The sequence below is a fragment of the Plodia interpunctella genome, chromosome 17, assembly GCF_027563975.2.
Source record: "Plodia interpunctella isolate USDA-ARS_2022_Savannah chromosome 17, ilPloInte3.2, whole genome shotgun sequence".
NCBI lineage: Eukaryota > Metazoa > Arthropoda > Insecta > Lepidoptera > Pyralidae > Plodia > Plodia interpunctella.
The window spans coordinates 7,357,747-7,376,132 of record NC_071310.1 but is presented as its reverse complement, the minus strand read 5'-3'; the positions used below and the strand labels follow the sequence as shown (position 1 = coordinate 7,376,132).

The following is an 18,386-nucleotide window of genomic DNA, read 5'->3' as shown; positions in this document are numbered from 1 at the left end:
ACATCACTCTCTCGAGTGTATGCGTGTGCGCATGCTGACTTCCTTGTCTCATTTGATTTACACATGAAGAGAGATACAATTTTGTACATCCTGTTCTTTTTCTCTAGATAGATTTTTTATGAGATTCTTAATTTGCCACTTCGGTAACCTGTGTAAAAAGAAGAACATGATTAAAAAAAACGATTTATCATTCATTGATTCAGATTCTTCTCATAATGGGATGGGCTTCGCAACCTGTTACTATACTTAATCTCAATTGCACTAAAAAGTCAGTTCATACAGCACTACGTAGACTTCGACTTTCGCAACTCCTGGCTGTAGGGGGTAGACAGTACGCCTTAAGATAAAGACGTGAATTTACATTATTTCTTGATCGTACAAAAACACTGTTATACCATAGTTTTTGCCCCGTTGAAGTTAAGCTATCAAGTGAAATACACGTAAAAGTTATTCCATATGCAACATGCATGTCGCGTGTTTCTCTTGATAAAGATATATCGCCCAGAGCTTAGATTTTAACTGGCTTTTACTCGGATCTCAAGCAAAACAACTAAACCACTTGCAGTGGCGTAGCTATCAAAGGACAAGTTAATGCGTTACACTGGGGCCATGAATCTCAAATACACTTGAACTAGTTTTTTTTATACTCTTCATAAATAATAATATTTATATATTCAGACAGCTTCGGGGATTCGATTCCCGCTAGTGTCCTGAAATTTAAAAGATATTATTTTTATTTTAAAAAATACAGCTTAATTTTTGCACTAAAGTGTATGGTTACCTACTCATAAGACAATAATATCTGAAACAGCGTAGTTGTGTGTTCTCAAATCCGTTTTATGCCCCTGGAAAGTATGGTTTACCTACGCCATCTACTCTTAGATAACCCGCAATTACTTTGTGAATAGTATCTGTGTTTTATTCCTTTGAGCGAGGTGGATTTTCTAGATTTTTTAATCAGTCCAACCTGTGTTTTATAACAAGGTGCACAGTGTTGTTTCCTTGGGAATATTTTGCCAAACGATTTATGGAGGAAAGAAAAAATGTGTGCGTTAAAATAATATTAACATTTTGTTATATTTTTTGAAATGAGTAATGCGTCTCATAGTCCTCTCGTGCGATATTCTTTCTTGGATATCATACAAAGCGAGTATGGGATACATAGCCTTGGGAACTGATAAGCAAGAATAGCTCTCTCTAGGAGGGATGAGATCAGAAAAAGGGCTGGGTATGACATCAAATTTCTACTCAAAAAGGTCGACTTTTTAAACACCGGGCTTAGCGATGTCACAACCACGAATGCAACGTGAAAATGAGATTGGGAGAATATTACTAATGCTAACGTTCACGCTTTATTTACTCAATGAATCTTCTTGAAATTTTACATACATAATTTTACGGATAGAGAAGACCCTTTTGTTTCGGAAAATAGACGATTTTCCCGCGGAAAATAAATGCAGATAAGATTTACCGCAGCATTTGTGGAGGAACAGTTTTATTACAGAGCATTTATTTTAATATAAAACAAAATTTGATAGTACCAAATAATATATTTATTACAAGAAATATTATGATTTTCCCCGCCTTTGAAGTTCTTGTATTTTGTTTGGACTTCAAGGTAATAATGGAAGGTAATTATAAAAGAATGCCAACGACCCGTATTCCGCGCCACGGACTAGATATACCGACTTCAAAATAGAATGTTTATGCTTTGAACTCGATATATTATGTTGGTTATACGATGGTTATACATTTCAAAGTAATAAATAATTACGTGTCTTCGCGCTGACGTTCAATTTTGTTGGAGTTTAACGGAAATCGTTTACGAAATTTCGTAGTTTTAACTATCGATTAAACTGATTGGAAAAGTTATAATCAGAACTAATGCGTACCAATTCACCACATGTCATAGTCTACGTGAAGGAAAACGTCGTCATGAAATCTGCACTCTATTTAATAATCACCTGGTGTGTGGAATGGAGAAAGGAATGGCAAATCACTCCATTAATATTGCCAAGAAAGTCGTATTGTATATTTCATTCCATTTAAAGACCATAGCCATAAGGAATACAACAGTAAGGAGGGTAGGAAGGATTTAATTGTATGGTGACGTTGTATTATAGGATATATCTTTGTATACTGCAGATATTTCATGAGTATACGCATAGAATATCATAAAACTGATTCCATATAAAAAAATCGATGTCAAAAATTATGCAGTTTGTCATTCTTCTTTCACTATTTTGTTAGGAATGTTATATTCTATGTACTTATTGATCTGTAGTGTCTAGCGCGCCACCTTATCATCTCTACCCTATATATAATGTTGTTATTCTAATATTTAAAGGTCTAATAAACTGAACGTCGAACCAGTTCATTGACTACGCCTTACATGGCGACCCTGCCAGGACTAATAACACTATCATCACTTAGCGCGATCCACTTTGTTACCTAAACTGATCTGTATAGCAAATTCGTACCATCAAGTAAATTTTTAATATGAATGCGATTCATTTTAGGTTCCTAAATGGAACTGAGTCGCATTGGAATCAAATCAAATCAATCAATTGGAAAAAAATTGTGCAGTGAATGAAAAAAATATCACGCTTTGCGTTCTCAAGACACATATGCGTGCTATTTTAGGCTTATAAATGTTATATTAGTTTATAAGGTTTTAAATCCAACTAGTAACCCAGATTCTCATTCATGAGCGCAAGACATTTCGAGTATCTGTTACTATTTGGAATTTCGCGTGCCAAAGACTCTTATGCCAAGACATGGCATTCGTTACTACATGCCTTTGCCTACATGACGTTGGGGGTGGGATCTTGGCAAGATTTCAGGCCATATCGAGTTCAGTTTTGTTTGAGTTTCAACGCCAAATATATTGGTATGCCCTAGTTTTTGCGTCTGTATATCTGATGCACTTTATTGTATTGATATATTGTTTTAAGCGTTAAAGACGATATTGGCATAATGGATAGGTATTGCTTTGGATTGCAATTTTAAATTCTGATCTTTGTTGAACTCTCTCACTTGAAAAGTGTTATATTTACTTAGTTGTAGTCTTATTGTCAACCAACATTTTTTTGTTATAATTTGTTATAGTGTTGGTTATAAAAATACGAGAGCAGCCCGTCCCGGCTTCGCTCGCGTAAAAACATAATAAATTGCCTACTCATACAACCTACCTGGAATCTAAACTATCTATTGATGAAACCGCATGAAAATCCGTGCAATAGTTGTTAAGTTGATCGCGAACACATAGCTAGATAGACAAACAAATGCGGCACAGTACTTTTTTTTTGACAATGTAAGGAAGGATAATATAAATTGAAATTCATTAAAATTGAAAAAAAATATTGAGATAAATGTCATAGTAAAGTTGATGAAGCAGTTTTTATATAACTTTTTAAATAGTTATTTCGTAAAATCTTATAACCCATTCACTGTACACAAATAAACAACTTGGTATTAAAATCTTCGTAACTAAATACTAAAGCGGCGTACACACGGACGTTTTAGCTTCTTAGCCTGTGTTTACATGTTTGTCTTGGTGTTAGCCGACTAATGGGCCCGGTAGCGGTGTTCTTGTTCTAACTAAAGGTACGTACACATTGAATAAAAAAAGTCACGAGAAGGTTATGTTTGTGTATCAATTAGTTTGCCTGGAAACCGTGTTTATATAAGCACACAATTTTACTTAAATTGCTAATTGTCATAATTAGTTAATTAAATAATAAAAACGCCACTCAGCTGTTCTCGTCTTCTGGATACAATAATAAATACGTTACAAACGTAACGTAACGTAAACGTAATGTAACGCCACAAAACCAAGGGGTCACTTGATAAATCAACTAGGTATAACTTCCTTGAAATTTTACTATGGTTTTTCACTCGTCCTACGTGATATCAACACGCTGTAGTAATTATTGCCTGTCTATCTATGAAGCTTTTTAATTCATAATACGATATCCATGTAAGGTTATTAAGTGGTCTATTCTAGGGCGGAAACCACAATCAAATCAATCAATAATATCGTTTATTTGTAAGAACTGGTACGTATAGGTAGTATAATGTGATGTGATTATTCTTGGCATTATTCGTTGAGTGGTTTACCATTGCTTCTCCATTTCACACACAAGTTAATAAGCAACAAGTGTGCAAGTTTCCTCACGATGTTTTCCTTCACCGGAAGCAAGTTGTGATCGATGAAAACTACTATACATGAGTCAGATTGGTATACAAACTCATAGTAGGATTCGAACCTGGGACCTTTCGATACACAGGCGGACGTCTTAACCATTACACCACCACCGCTTACAAGGTACCGCCTACTGCTGGGTAACAGCAAATGAAAGAGAAAACAATACAGCGATTAAAACGTACAATCCTTGCGTGTAACCACAGCCTTATCAACTATAACTACATACTTTATCTCTTGTGCTAACTCCAGGCAATAATGCTTGAAGCCTTCGACATACCGACAAAGATGGAGAATATTTATTTGTTTAGATCACCTACTTTGTAAATTATAAAAGGTACAGCCGACGGCATATCGAGCAATCACAAATTACCGTAAATTCGCCACTATATCTGTTGTTTAAGGTGGGTGAGTGACCACATAAGGGGTGATGACTTATTTATGAGAAATCAGGTATATAACCTGATTTCTCATTAATAAGTCATTAAAGTCATACACTTGCTAAACTATCCACTAAATTAACCTATTAATTTTGTCTCTCACTTCAATAAACATAGGTTGAAGTTGAACGAGACAAAATATATTTTAACCAGGTTAAAACAACTAAAGGTATTTGTTATTATTTAAAGTAATGTAAAAAAATACCGTTCAATTAAATTTTACACTTGCATATTTAAAACACGTGACCTTTGAGTCTTGCAATCCCTGGCTCTGTCTACCTCGTTTAGAATAAAGTCGTGGTACTTTTTGTATGTATATCGTTCAATGAATTGAAAGTTTTTGTTTCAGAATAGGTCTATAAAAATCATTAACAAACTTATATATTTACGTATGAAACCGATATTCTTCAGTCTTCATTTCGATAAATAAACAAAATATACTCAAGATTCTCAAACAAACAAGATCGTAAAGCAGTTTTTGTCAGCCCTAATGCTCTGGTCATCAAAAACAGATTAGGAACCACTACCAAATAGCTGACACATAACAACTTTACTTAATTGTCTAAGTATTGATTAAGAATCTGACAGCGTTTCGTATTATAGAGCATATCCTTAATTTATAAAGAATAACGTCGCGTCAGTTTATCCGTCTATATGAACACGATAAACTCAAAACTGCCGGACAGATTTTAATCCGGTTTTCACCAATATATAGTGTTTTCTGAGAAAGGTCTATGTGTATAATTATTACGGATTTACCCGCGAGTTACGAGCATATAAAAATATAAGAAAGCTAAAGAAATACGTCGTTAGAAAACAGTCACAATTTTTTTTTCAATTGTGTGTAAGCGTAAGTAGTCGACTTACGACGGCAATAGGTAGTCAAAAACACAGGATTACATTGAAACTACAAATGAAGTAAACGTAACAAATACGTTATAGAAACGAACGTGTGTAGGAGAAACTAATTAACTGATCACGAACACGATTAATGTTATTACATCGAGCCAAACACGAAGCAATACAAGACTGACATTGTGTATTGAGTTTGGTTGTTAGGGTCATTATCAAGAGCTATTTAAATACCCCCACTACTGGGACATAGGGCTTCCTTATAAGGAGTATGGGCCATGATCCACCACGCTGGCCCATTGCGGATTGGCAGGTTTTAATGACTGCAAATATAACCGGGACGGAGCACGGCAATTAATACTCCAAAGCACTGAGGAGCTCAAGATAATACATTTTTGGTCACCCATCGACCTCGTTGGCGCAATGGTAAGGTTCTTGCCACTGAACCGAGAGTCCCGGGTTCGATCCCCGGTCGGGTCATGATGAAAAATTATATTTTTCTGATTGGCCCGGGTCTTGGATGTTTATCTATATATGTATTTGTTATAAAATATAGTATCGTTGAGTTAGTATCCCCTAACACAAGTCTCGAACTTACTTTGGGGCTAGCTCAATCTGTGTGATTTGTCCTAATATATTTATTTATTTATTATCACCATTGTGAGACTATCACAAGCCGAACTCACTAACCGTTGTACGTGTTTATTAGAGTATCAAGTCCAAACATTGGTCAGTGACCAACTTTCATCAATAATTGATAAATTATTTCTCAAATTTCAAATTTTTTATTCAACTTAGTAAGTATTACGTCACTTACTATTTATTGACCATAGACAATGACATACATATTATATTATGTCATCATGATATGACATGTACGATATGCGTGCATGGGATTAGTAGGAAGTACTTACTAAATCCATATGCCAATAATAAAACAAAATAATATTTTTATAACAACTCAATTTATAGCAGTTTGCCTGCATCATAAAGTTAGACTATAATATAAAAGAGAAAAAATAAATAAAACATACAGGTTGGGGAATTCAACCCGATAGTCGGCCCAGACTCAATTATTAGCACGTCCTTCCTAACTTCTGTAAGTAAAAGTTACTACAATAGCAGGGTTAACTGTTCGTATAAACATAGTATTTTTTTATTTCCGTCGTGGGAAAGTTATTTTTGTTGTTACGGTTCCGTCTGTTTAACAGAATCACGATTCACATAAATATGCCACACAAACATTCCTAATTAGACTGTGGAAACTGGGAATTTCTAAAATTAGACACTCCACTTGATTATGACACAAATTACTGTGTTAATTTGGATAAAACAAGGGAAAGCTTGAAGTCTTATTGTGTTATACGTATGTGTGTATTTGTTGCAAGTATCAAACAATTAATTGCTTCCATGGTAAGGTAAATAATATGAAGTAATACTATTAATAGGCCAAAGAACAAAACACAACAAAACTAATTCATTTACTGTATTTGGCACTAATTTAAAGTAGCGCCTATTGAACAAAACATAAATTGAACCGAAGCAAATAACAATTAGTTATTGGCTGAGTAATCCCAGTTTGTACAGATAAATTACATAGATACTACATCAGGTTTTAGGAATTTAATTCAACTACAGATCGATATGTTACGTAAGACATGTTGGCTTCTTGTACATCACTTCGCTTAGGTTCGTATCTCTAACGATCAATTGAGAAGATTTTGCTTAATGTTAGCAGAATAGGTACAGTAAAAGCGGCTTATAACTACTAATGGTTCGAAATTTATATACATACAAATATGTATTTTTGCCCGACGTCGAATTGTACACCTTGCTCGCTTCGCTCGTTCGGTCAACTATCCTAACTCGATCTAAAGACAGCTCGACTAGAAGTCCAAAACGTCGTCGTTTTGATTTCAAAACAAGTGAACTTTCACATAATTTATGATATCCAAATTTTTGTAACCACGTTGAGAACCGAACAAGTACTTGCAAAATATTCCACTAATGATCTCGTGAGAAACCGATCAGAATGACTTCGTTAAGGGCCAAGAGCTCTTGGTATTGTACCGACGTCAGTTGTTACACGTCAGCCATTCGAGTGCCCAAATGTTAATGAGACAAGACCTCGCTCTTATTGTTAGAGTCATAAAGACCGGTATGAAAATGCAACAAAATACGATACGCTATTAGATTTGGTTATTCAAAGTGTGATATTAATAGATTTATTAGTCTTTTTTTTTAATATAAAAATACCTTCCTAATCACAACTGCAACCATAATAAACTTTATGCAACAGCTTGCTTACTGCAACCGTATAAACATAACAATATTTTTATGTCAATATATGATGTCACATTCCACTCTTATAACTATGTGTGAAAATTGCCTTATCGTTACATATTATATAAAAAAATCTTCTGCCGCGTCTATCTGTTCGCGATAAACTCAAACTATTACTGCACGGATTTTCATGCGGTTTTCACCAATAGATAGTGTGGTTCCCGAGGAAGGTTTAGGTGTATGTTTTATTGAAGCCGGGACAGGCAAAGGCCTGATGATTTTTCATTCGTTTTATTAAAAAGTCATTACTTTTTAATAAAACGAATGAAAAATCATCACATTTGAGAAAACAAAAATCCGAAATGAAATAAAACTTTCTAAAAAATAAATTAGCCGTACTTACTAATAACATAATAAATAAAAGCTGAATACTTGATAGTTGAATGCCAACTAAAGAAGTATACATTGATGTAAAGAGGTCTAGCGATATAGAGGTCTAGTCGAGGGCTATCGGGACCTCTTGACCCGGGGCCCGATCTCACGGCACCTCACCTGGTAATATGCGTGTCACTTAACACAAATCTTGACAATGCCCCGAGATATAGTGGTAATAGTGAGAATCTCCTGTGGTTTATGGTAAATATTTTATTATTAATAGGATAGCTCGGAGAAGGGATTTTATTTCTTGGAAAACTTGGATGGATTTTGATAAATATGTGAATATTTTTTAGATCGATTTCATAGTTAAATGATTTTTAATATCAGTAAGATACTTTCATAGGCGACTTTTCACACCTATTTTGAAATTGTATTCAAAGCAAAAAAATTACTAACATTCCGGAACGACCACTGTTGAGAAGAAATACACCAATGTTGGTCCCTATAATGTCAGAAAGGTTCAATTGTAAATAGTTTGATGGTGCAGTCGTCATCGGACCACTATAACGTGTAACACACCTCTTGGTATATTATCTTTAATTAAGTAATATAGTTTTAAGACCGTACATTTTCTTTTTATTTCTGCTAATACTACACATAACAGCAAATCATTTGGTAAACTGCTTTTGAATATTCTGCTATAAATATAACTCGTCCCATCTTAATAACCTCTAAGACGTATCAAATAATGCTATCAATCTTCAAACGACGTGACCTGAATGTCCAATCTGAAATTGAGCATCAAAAATGAACTTTAAACTTCATAGACTAGAATAACTAAGCAGCTAAAAAGCCGTCCATCCAATCGGACGATAAAAAAACAAATTAAGATGAACCGTGAAAGAGCAAATCGAAATATCCACCGAGAGTGCCATATCAATTAAAATGGTTCAATAAAAAAATATACTTACATACAAAAAATGTTTGAATACCTACTTTCGTTTCTATATTTTGGTAAAAATCATATTCTGGATAGATTTGTTTTAAATTATGGCATCCTTATATTTTTAAGTACTTAACTATCCCATTATTAGAGCGACAATTCTTCATGAGGCGTATAATATCAGATGTTTTTCTATTAAAACTGAATTATTTCATAAAGATCACATCATATGAACCTTCAATATAAAATAATGTTGTATGTTTTTTAGTTCACGTAGACACAAAGTATTATATATAATATTTGAGTACTATGAATGAAGGTTTTGGTCTCATACAGAAGTCAATTTTAAATGCTGAACCCTAATAAATTGAAGATGATATCGATAGCACCCATTGTGATTCAGCCGAGGCATCTAATTGAGGTGGCTTTGTTATTCAAAATGAGGTGTTAGCTCTCTTATTAGATAGTGAAGCGTAAGAAATAAACAGGTTTTAATATATAGAAGATATTTTTAAACGTCGATCAAAAAAATTATCTGATAATAAACGTTTAATAATTATCAAAGATAAAAAAGTAAAGACAAATCTAGCGTTGCCAAATGAGATAAAACATTTTCAGACCAATTCTCGGCCTATCTCATACAAAGTGGTAAGATAGCCGTTGTAGAATTAAGCAAACGATGAGGGACAAAAAATATTAGCGCCCTATTTCATTTCTTCTCCTGTGTTTCTCTCTTCTTCTGAGTGAAATGAAAGAGATGAAGATATCCATAATTTTTCCTACAATGATTACCTTACTAACGAAAGTATTCTCATTGTTACAGATAACATTAAAGAAGACTGCGTATGGCCGAAAGATACAACAGAAGTCCTACGGAAGCGTCGCCGTACGCTTTTTGGACATTGAAAAATGTTTGGTTCAACAAATCAAGCTCACACAATCGTAATTCTGGCAATGTTTTAAAAGACACGCATAACGTTTCTGTAACACACAATGTTTATAACACAGAAACGAAATTATCTAATAATGATTATGATAAAACAGATGTTATAGCGAAAGAATTCGATTCAGTAGAAGCAGTTAATAGCGATGAAGATGAAGAAATCAGGAAAAACGTGTGGAGTGACGTCGACGATGAAGAATACATAGCAGATTTGATAAAATTACGGACTACAAATGAAGTGAGACGTGATAAACGTGATACTAGTGATATCAGTGGTAGGGTTGTGAGTAGTGATAAGGTAGATTATAACGACATGTGGGAGATAGAACCCACGGACTTGGAGTGTGACTGTTTGGGGCCTCCTCCTGAGTTCCTGTTGCCACCACCACCGCGGCCGCCGTTCCTGCAATCGGAGTACTATTGCGGCGACGATCCTATACCTGATTTGGAGACGTGTGACACAGAACCAGTAAGTGATATTTTTATCTGCATTGTGTAAAATTGCTGTGACCGAACCTAAAAAATAACCTTAAAGTGTTGAAGATTAGGCTGAGACTTTACAACTGGCAGAATGCCTATCGGTAATCCTACTTGAGAATGCCAATTGTTGTCTAGGCTATATGTCCCTAAGTGACCTTAAGATTAGATATAGTGGGTCATAATCTAGGGTAATTACACGCCACATTTTCCACGTTTGTCGATCATCGTCAGACTTTGATACAAATGCTATGCGTGTTTAATGTATCATAATCTCATATAGTGTAACTTCCGTATAAACCCACAACTTGTAAAATGCAAGTTGCGTAACTTAACCATTCCTAAAATATGTAGGATCGTTCAAACCGTCGTTAGAGTGTCTGGTTAACCAGATGTACAGATAAGTCGCCTCGTTAACACGGCTTCATTAGGCCCGCATATATCATATACTAGCTTTTGCCCGCGGCTTCGCCCGCGTTAATTTTCCGGGATGAAAGGTACCCAGTGTCCTTCTCCATATTTCAAATTACTTATATGCAAAATTTCAAGAAGATTGGTTGAGTATATAGAGCGTGAAGAGGTAACTAGTATATTATTAACTAGTATATTAGTTAGGATTTACTGAGGGATAACGCCCTTAGTATGAAGATACACAGTATACGAATTATAATTTTCTCATGTTGTTTTACTAGCGGCCCGTACCGGAATCGCTCGGGTAAAAACAATAAATTATACACTTAAACCTTCCTCGGGAATCACACTGTCTATTGGTGAACAACATCAACAAATCAAGCTCACACAATCGTAATTCTGGCAATGTTTTAAAAGACACGCATAACGTTTCTGTAACACACAATGTTTATAACACAGAAACGAAATTATCTAATAATGATTATGATAAAACAGATGTTATAGCGAAAGAATTGGATTCAGTATGTTAATCCGTGCAGTAGTTTTAGAGTTTATCGCGAACAATACAGATAGACGCGATAGAGGACTGTGTTATATAATATAATAATATAAGGATGTTCCAGTGCCTGTTTAATCGACTAACAACTACATCAAGCCAGTAGGTAGGTACTCCTCAGTTTTGCCTTTCAACCATATGATCATCAAGTTTTTTGTCGTAACTCGTTAGCGACAAGACAAGACACAAAAAAGTTATCGCATGTGAAGTAAAACATTGTTTATTTTCCTCAATAATCGCAGCGACAAGAGAAATAAGTACTGTTTTACATATGATATGATTCAACGGACAGCAAAATCAGGTTTCCATGCCTTGTTTAACGATGTTACAAAATTTCTCTTAAACACCGAAATTTACCTTCACTGTTGGCTCTCATTCGGTCCACTGTGTGTTTGTTTGTCTTGTACGCCTCACCGGATGAGTAATGGCGTAATCCGTACTCAAATGTTGTCTCGTATATACCTACCATGTTTCCATCGAGTTATTTACTTTAACTCTATGGCACAGTGGTTGAGTTGTCTCTTAATTACGAAGTCCCAGGTTTGTCTTTAGTCAGGTCAAGATCGAGTAACAAATTTTCGGCTGCGCTGTAGGCCTACCATCAACTTTTACGGAACGATTCCAATGTAACACAGTTCAATTTAGGAACTTAAAATGAAACGCATTGCGATGCAGATCAGTTTAAGTCTCCTTTACTTGTTGGCAATAAGCCGCCAATAACCACAACACAATAACCGAATCACTAATCGCTTTCTCCGAAATTACATGAAATCAATACATATACAGAATGATAGTTATAAGTCTAAGAGCGACTCGATATGTTTTAATGCCATACGACAGAATAAATAACTGGAAAACAAAATTATGATAGACAGACAAATAAAATTTCTTTTACACCTTTTTAATGTAAATTTATTCTTTGGCGGGAATCTGTTGTCGGAAAAATAAAGTTACTATTTATCAAATCAATGAACCTAAAAGTCTTTAGATTGGACAAAAATACATGTTTTTATTTTCAATTCTCTCTTATATAGCGTCTATTAGGTGTAAAAGAAATTTTAATCTTTCAAAATCAATTACCATTCCTTTAGAAACAATCATGTCTTCATCGGCCAAAAAGAAATTCGTGAAATAACAAAAAAATATTTGATAAAATATAGGTACTTGAAGTAGGTGGTCATATTAATTTCGTAAATATAATTCAGCCACAACCACACTTTAATACAGAATTTAACTGACCAACCTCTATTTGATTTGTAATAAAAGCATCAACGTAGGCGGTCTATAAACACTTGAAATCAAACATGACTCATAAAAAATTCACAATAAAATCTTTTGTTGTTTTTAACGACCGAATAATCTCTCGTTTCAAATTCCTGCGGTTTTGCCAATGAATTTACTTATTAAGACGTTAACGCGACACTTATAGAATTCGACGAATTTTCCGGTGGTCATATAAAACCTATTGAGATGTTAATGATTTGATGATAATACTGATAATGACTCAACATTACAGGGAACCTGTTAATATTTCGCTAAAAAGGTGTTCGGGTTAATTCAACTAATTTATTGGGCAATTTGACCACCGTGAAATTTTTTGCTTGTTTGTTACAATTTTACGTTTTTATTTTTCAAGATTTGAGTTAATGTTTAAGCAACTAATAAACTAAAATTTAAATAGTGTCCTTTAACCAGTAATCTTTCTATATTACTTTCCTGGTTGCATTCGGAACTGTGATGTCCCAAAGCCCAGAGATCGCATAAAAATAACCACTCAATTTTGACGATTTAGCTTTTATTTTATAACTAACCACTCGTCAACCCACTTTGAGGATACTTTGTCACTTTTTCCTTAGTCGCATAGTACGACATCCATGGGAGGTTTATGAGTGGTCGTACTCTAGGACGGGGATCACACGCCACGATCTACTAATAAATAAAGGAAGTTAAGTGCATATTAATCTCGTAAAATTTTACATCAAGATGTTAGTTGGCCATAGATAAATAGAATATGTAATTAATTAGTTAGATATCTCAAACATGGTAAACACATCCCTAGATAAATACCCAGTGCAAACTTACGTGTACAGGGAAAAATAGAACCAATCACAGTTGTTTTAATGCCTTATTTGCTGTAATCTACTTTTGTTAACCACTTGTTTAGATAGGATTCGTATGTATGTCAAAAGTCGTAATGAGTGGTAAATACCTAGACGTATGTAAATAATAGAAATTGATATCAAATAAGAAATATTCCGATTCCGCTTTCCAGTGCAAGAATAATCTCTAACCGGTCCTTGGCTCCGAAAATTAACAGCTGCGAAAGAAACCGGGAAAGCTCTCAGTTGATATTAGATCCAAGAATAAATTGCAAAACAGTATTGTATTGTTAATCTCACGATACCTTTGCGGATGAGGTCGAATTTTAAACTTTTTGTTCCAGACATTTTCGCAGCAATAATTTCTAAGTTTTTTAAACAGCATTACAAGTAATAATAGGTACCTACCTATATATTTAGCAGAAGGGACAAACCCATGAAATGTTGACTTGCTGTCGTCGAGGATAGAATGAATTCCAATGGTCTGATAATTAGGGAAGCCGCCGATGCTATTTGGAGACGAAAAAGTAGGAAAGCGGACCCTGGGCTCCGATGCTCAATAGCTAAGGAAGAATCCGGGAAAACGCTCAGATTTGAGACATATTATATTGAGTAAATATTTATTAATTAAATTTTACTTGCATTAAAACATAATCAAACCACTGTGTTATCCTACTGCTTGATATGTATATTTTTTGTATCATTAAAATGATAGTAAATAAAAAATATATTAATACGTTTAATTTTCTAACAATGGTTGCCGTAATATTAGTAAGGTGTACTCAAAACAATGCCTTTCTTGTTTGTTCACTTAATTGTCTGAGATGACTTGCTCTTGTGATGATTATGCGCATATAATTTGACTTTGATGTCTGTCATTCGTGTGCCGTATGTAGATTAGGACATGGCTGGTTTCGTTGTACAGGGTTGAGAAAAAGGTTGTTTTTTTTTTACTTATCTGGCTTGTAGCAAGAGGCTTCGCTATAATATAAGAATACGTAATAAACCTGTAATTCCGAATGGATTCCTTATCCATTTTTGTATAAAAAAATCTTTTAGAACCATGTTTTAAAATAATTAGTTCCAGAAATTTTGCATGTAAACCATTGTGTAAAATTTATCAATACTCTAAAAGTACCACCCCAAACTCTTTAAAACATTAATAAGCCTCCGAAAATTCAAATTAATCCACCCTCAATTCCGAATTCCATTTTGGGCTTTCTTTAAAAAAATAAATTTTCTGACACTGCAAAGTTTCAAGCTATAATTATAATTTAAAGTTCACAGAGTGGGGCGAAATTAATTAAAGCTTTTATTCAATTTTTTTCGGGGAAGCTTTTTATTAATTAAAGATGCTCATTGACAAATCGGCTACTGTCCCAAGATGGACATTTCGATAAAAGTTCTCTGAGGGACGTGTCGTGAGTAAGTACTGATCTGTAGAGGACTATCTTTATGACATCAATGGATCTGTAGTGTATATGTTATTGACCAATCCATGATTGATGATTGTTTACTTTGTTATTTGTACAATGCAATGTGAATGATTATTTTTTCTGAATAAATTTTAAAACTAGAGCGATAAATTATACCTACTTATATGAAAAAAGTTTTGCTGTTAAAAAATATCTACAACACATACTAAAAATATTTTAAATTCACAACGCAATTGATATGAAATAATTCAAAACGCTATGTATTTTTGTTTCACCGGGCCGAATCTTAACTGCAAACTAATAGTCATAATTTACGGTAGAAGCACACTATGAAAAGAATTCTCCAGTTATGTGGCCAAATAGGTGGACGCTCGTCTTAATCTTTTTAACTTGTGATGTATATTCACGCCGATCTGTTTGTGTATTGTTGTATTTCAAGATTTATTCTTGTGATTGCCCGATCCCTGGAGATGTACTGATAACTTTGGGTACCGATGACGGATTTCTCCAAAGATACTGCCACGTTTTGACAAATCGTTGTCCCTTTTTCAGACTTAATGCGCATGCGCTTAGATGTTATCGTGACTATAAAAAGTGTTCTGTCTTGGCTGAGTTACTGCAATCTATCAATGTTCATATTAATTTTAAGTTTGATCGTCGAGATTTGGAGCATAGATAAAATTTGAGATTGTAATTTTTGTAAAATTTTATGTAGCATTCAATTTAGTGAAGCAAACTTAATCATTTATCAATACCAATTTCAGAAAAACTCTTAAGTCTTGATCATTTTTCGACTTGAGGGGTCGGCGTATACCTAATTCCTAATGTTAGAAAAACAATGAAACAATTTTAAAATAAAAAAGTATTTCTGTTAAAGTACGCAACTTAAATATTAGCAATCTATTGAATTAAATTCTTTCACAATACACATTTCAGTATTTAGACCACCAAGAATATAATATTATAAATATTATCGTTCTTTTGCAAATGATATAAAAAATGTAGTTAATGAATTAATTATTTCTGTTATTTCCATAGTTATCGCCGCATCAAATGGCGGGCCCGTTAATATTGGAGCTACGCGTGTGGTCTCATTGCTCACAGTGTTATGACAAATATCTACTCACACTAACAAGATTATTTATTTAACTTCTAGTAATTGAAGTGATGTTGTAGCTAGTTTGTTTGTAGGTTTGTTAACTTTTACTTCATCCAGGGTCTTGTTTTCTATATTTTTTTTGTCTCCACTTAGCACAGCCTTCGGCATTCCAAGATGTCAGATCAGTGACTTGATTATTGTTAACGGTTTTTTTAGCTTGGCCAGTTTATGTATTTGTTTGGTTTGGATAAAAGTTAATCGAAAGCCTCAATCATGCCAGAATTTGGGCTTAAGTATCATCATCATCTCTATATTTATATTCTTGATATTTGTAAAAAGCGAGATATCCGAGGAAATTAAATTGATAAAGTTGACGTCACCTTATAAAAATTGAATAAATTTATAAAATTTTTACTGTATGCTTATCTCTCAAGCCATCAGTAGCTAGCTAGCATCTAAAGCTTATTAAATCACCACACACACGAATTATACATTCAATTATTCTAGTGGTAATAGTGTGTTCGTACATAAAGAGCGAAAACGCATAAATAATAAGTCACGAAAAGTTTATACAGAAAAATTTAAACTGATGTGATAGTAGCTCCACCCCTATTACTAATAAAAACGCATGCAACGAAACAATATGTCTATTGCATTATCAAAATTGATCTCAGTGCGTTATAACCATTATATTGTGATCCATTGCTTAATACTTACATCTTTTTAAAAAATCGTGTGAACGAAAATCACTACGTTATTATTATAGATGGTAGTGCCAATTTAACTATGAATGCTATTTAGAGAGTTGGAGAAAGAGCTATTTTGCTTGTTTTCTAGGTTCCTTTCTCAACAAAGGGACATTGAAACATAGGGACCGCTTTTTTTTTCTCCACACGGCCTTTGTTTTAAAACTTAAGTAGGTACTCAATTATTACATAAAAACACAGCCGTTATTGTATCTGATGAGTAGAGTAGAGTAGACCTATACATAAAATGTATGTTTCCACGGTTCTATCTACATTGGTCTATGCGCCGCTTATCATCAAATCTACGCGAGGGTAAATGTTGTCCGTAATAAAAACATTTATACCGAAAACCACGCAATTAGTCGGGGTACGAAAGGAATGGAGTTATTATTTGTGTTAATTGGAAAGATGCTATCGAATTAAGGCGTGTGCATGTAGGGTGATATGCTAACTGTCGCTGCGTAGTTAGATGATATTGTAATACCAAAAACTTCGTCGATAAGTAATACTCACGTTTGAATTTATGTCGATAAAAATGTTTGACTAATTAGCAAATGATACAGGTAGAATCCTGTAATTTTATTTAATAGTAAGTAAGTAATCCAGGGCCTAACATCAGCCGTTGGTGGATCTCAATAGACTGTGACAAAAAGATCTAAAATTAATTACTAAATATATAATAAATGTACTTAAATCTTCTTCGTTTTAAAAAAGGCTTAATTTGGAGTTTTGCTAAAAATCAATATATATTTATGTGAACGTCAATTATATGTTTTTAATAAAGTATTTCATTTGACTGTGTGCAAACATTCTATTTTTAAGTATTCAACAATAACTGCCTACTTTATCTGCAAACTAAGGTAGAAATAAACAGAATCAGAATTTAATAATTCGCGTTCCCTAAATATTTTACGATCAGAACAGACTGTCCTGAACCACGGGCGGAGCATGACAAAATATCCTGTCAATTTAATAACAAACAGTTTATTACTTCTCGTAAGCGTCAGCTAGGATTTTGATAAATATATTTTATAGTATAGTAAACTCAGTCACTGGAACATAAAAAAGGTAGAACTGAAGATACACAAAGGGACCTGAGTTACGAAATTGCATCGTATCCTATTTTATAAAGCAACCAGTTATATGGATAATTTAGTTGGAGATAAGCCAAAATATCTAGATTATGAAGTGTGAAGGAAAGTATACTAACTCAGCTTCAAAAATAATTGAAAGCACAAAACAAAATGTATCAGAAAATCAAACTAGTTTTCCAAATGAAATTAAAGGCAAAACCACCTTCGCAATACTTGAGCTATTCACCTTTCTTTTGTACGTCTGAGGGACGAAGAAAAAATAAAAATAATGCAGGCACTTAGAAGGTCGCACAAGCTAAGGGGAAGTAGAAAAAATGCCTTTTGTGTTAGAATGACCTTTTTTTCTTCTCCATATATCAGTTGCGTGACGCCATTTCTCGAAAATATTAATATATAAACACGTTCGACCCCCGAAATACACACCT

The 18,386-nt window shown here is 33.9% G+C and overlaps 1 protein-coding gene across 4 annotated transcripts in view; it reads left to right on the top strand.

The window, feature by feature from the left end:
• pxb overlaps nt 1-18,386 on the top strand; it is a 161,149-nt gene that overhangs the window by 123,215 nt on the left and 19,548 nt on the right. For all 4 annotated transcript variants that reach the window (XM_053757822.2, XM_053757820.2, XM_053757821.2 and 1 more), the window contains one exon: nt 9,924-10,512. In XM_053757822.2, the coding sequence (XP_053613797.1) occupies nt 9,946-10,512 (567 nt within the window). In that variant the 5' untranslated portion in view covers nt 9,924-9,945. The remainder of the gene's footprint in view (nt 1-9,923; nt 10,513-18,386) is intronic.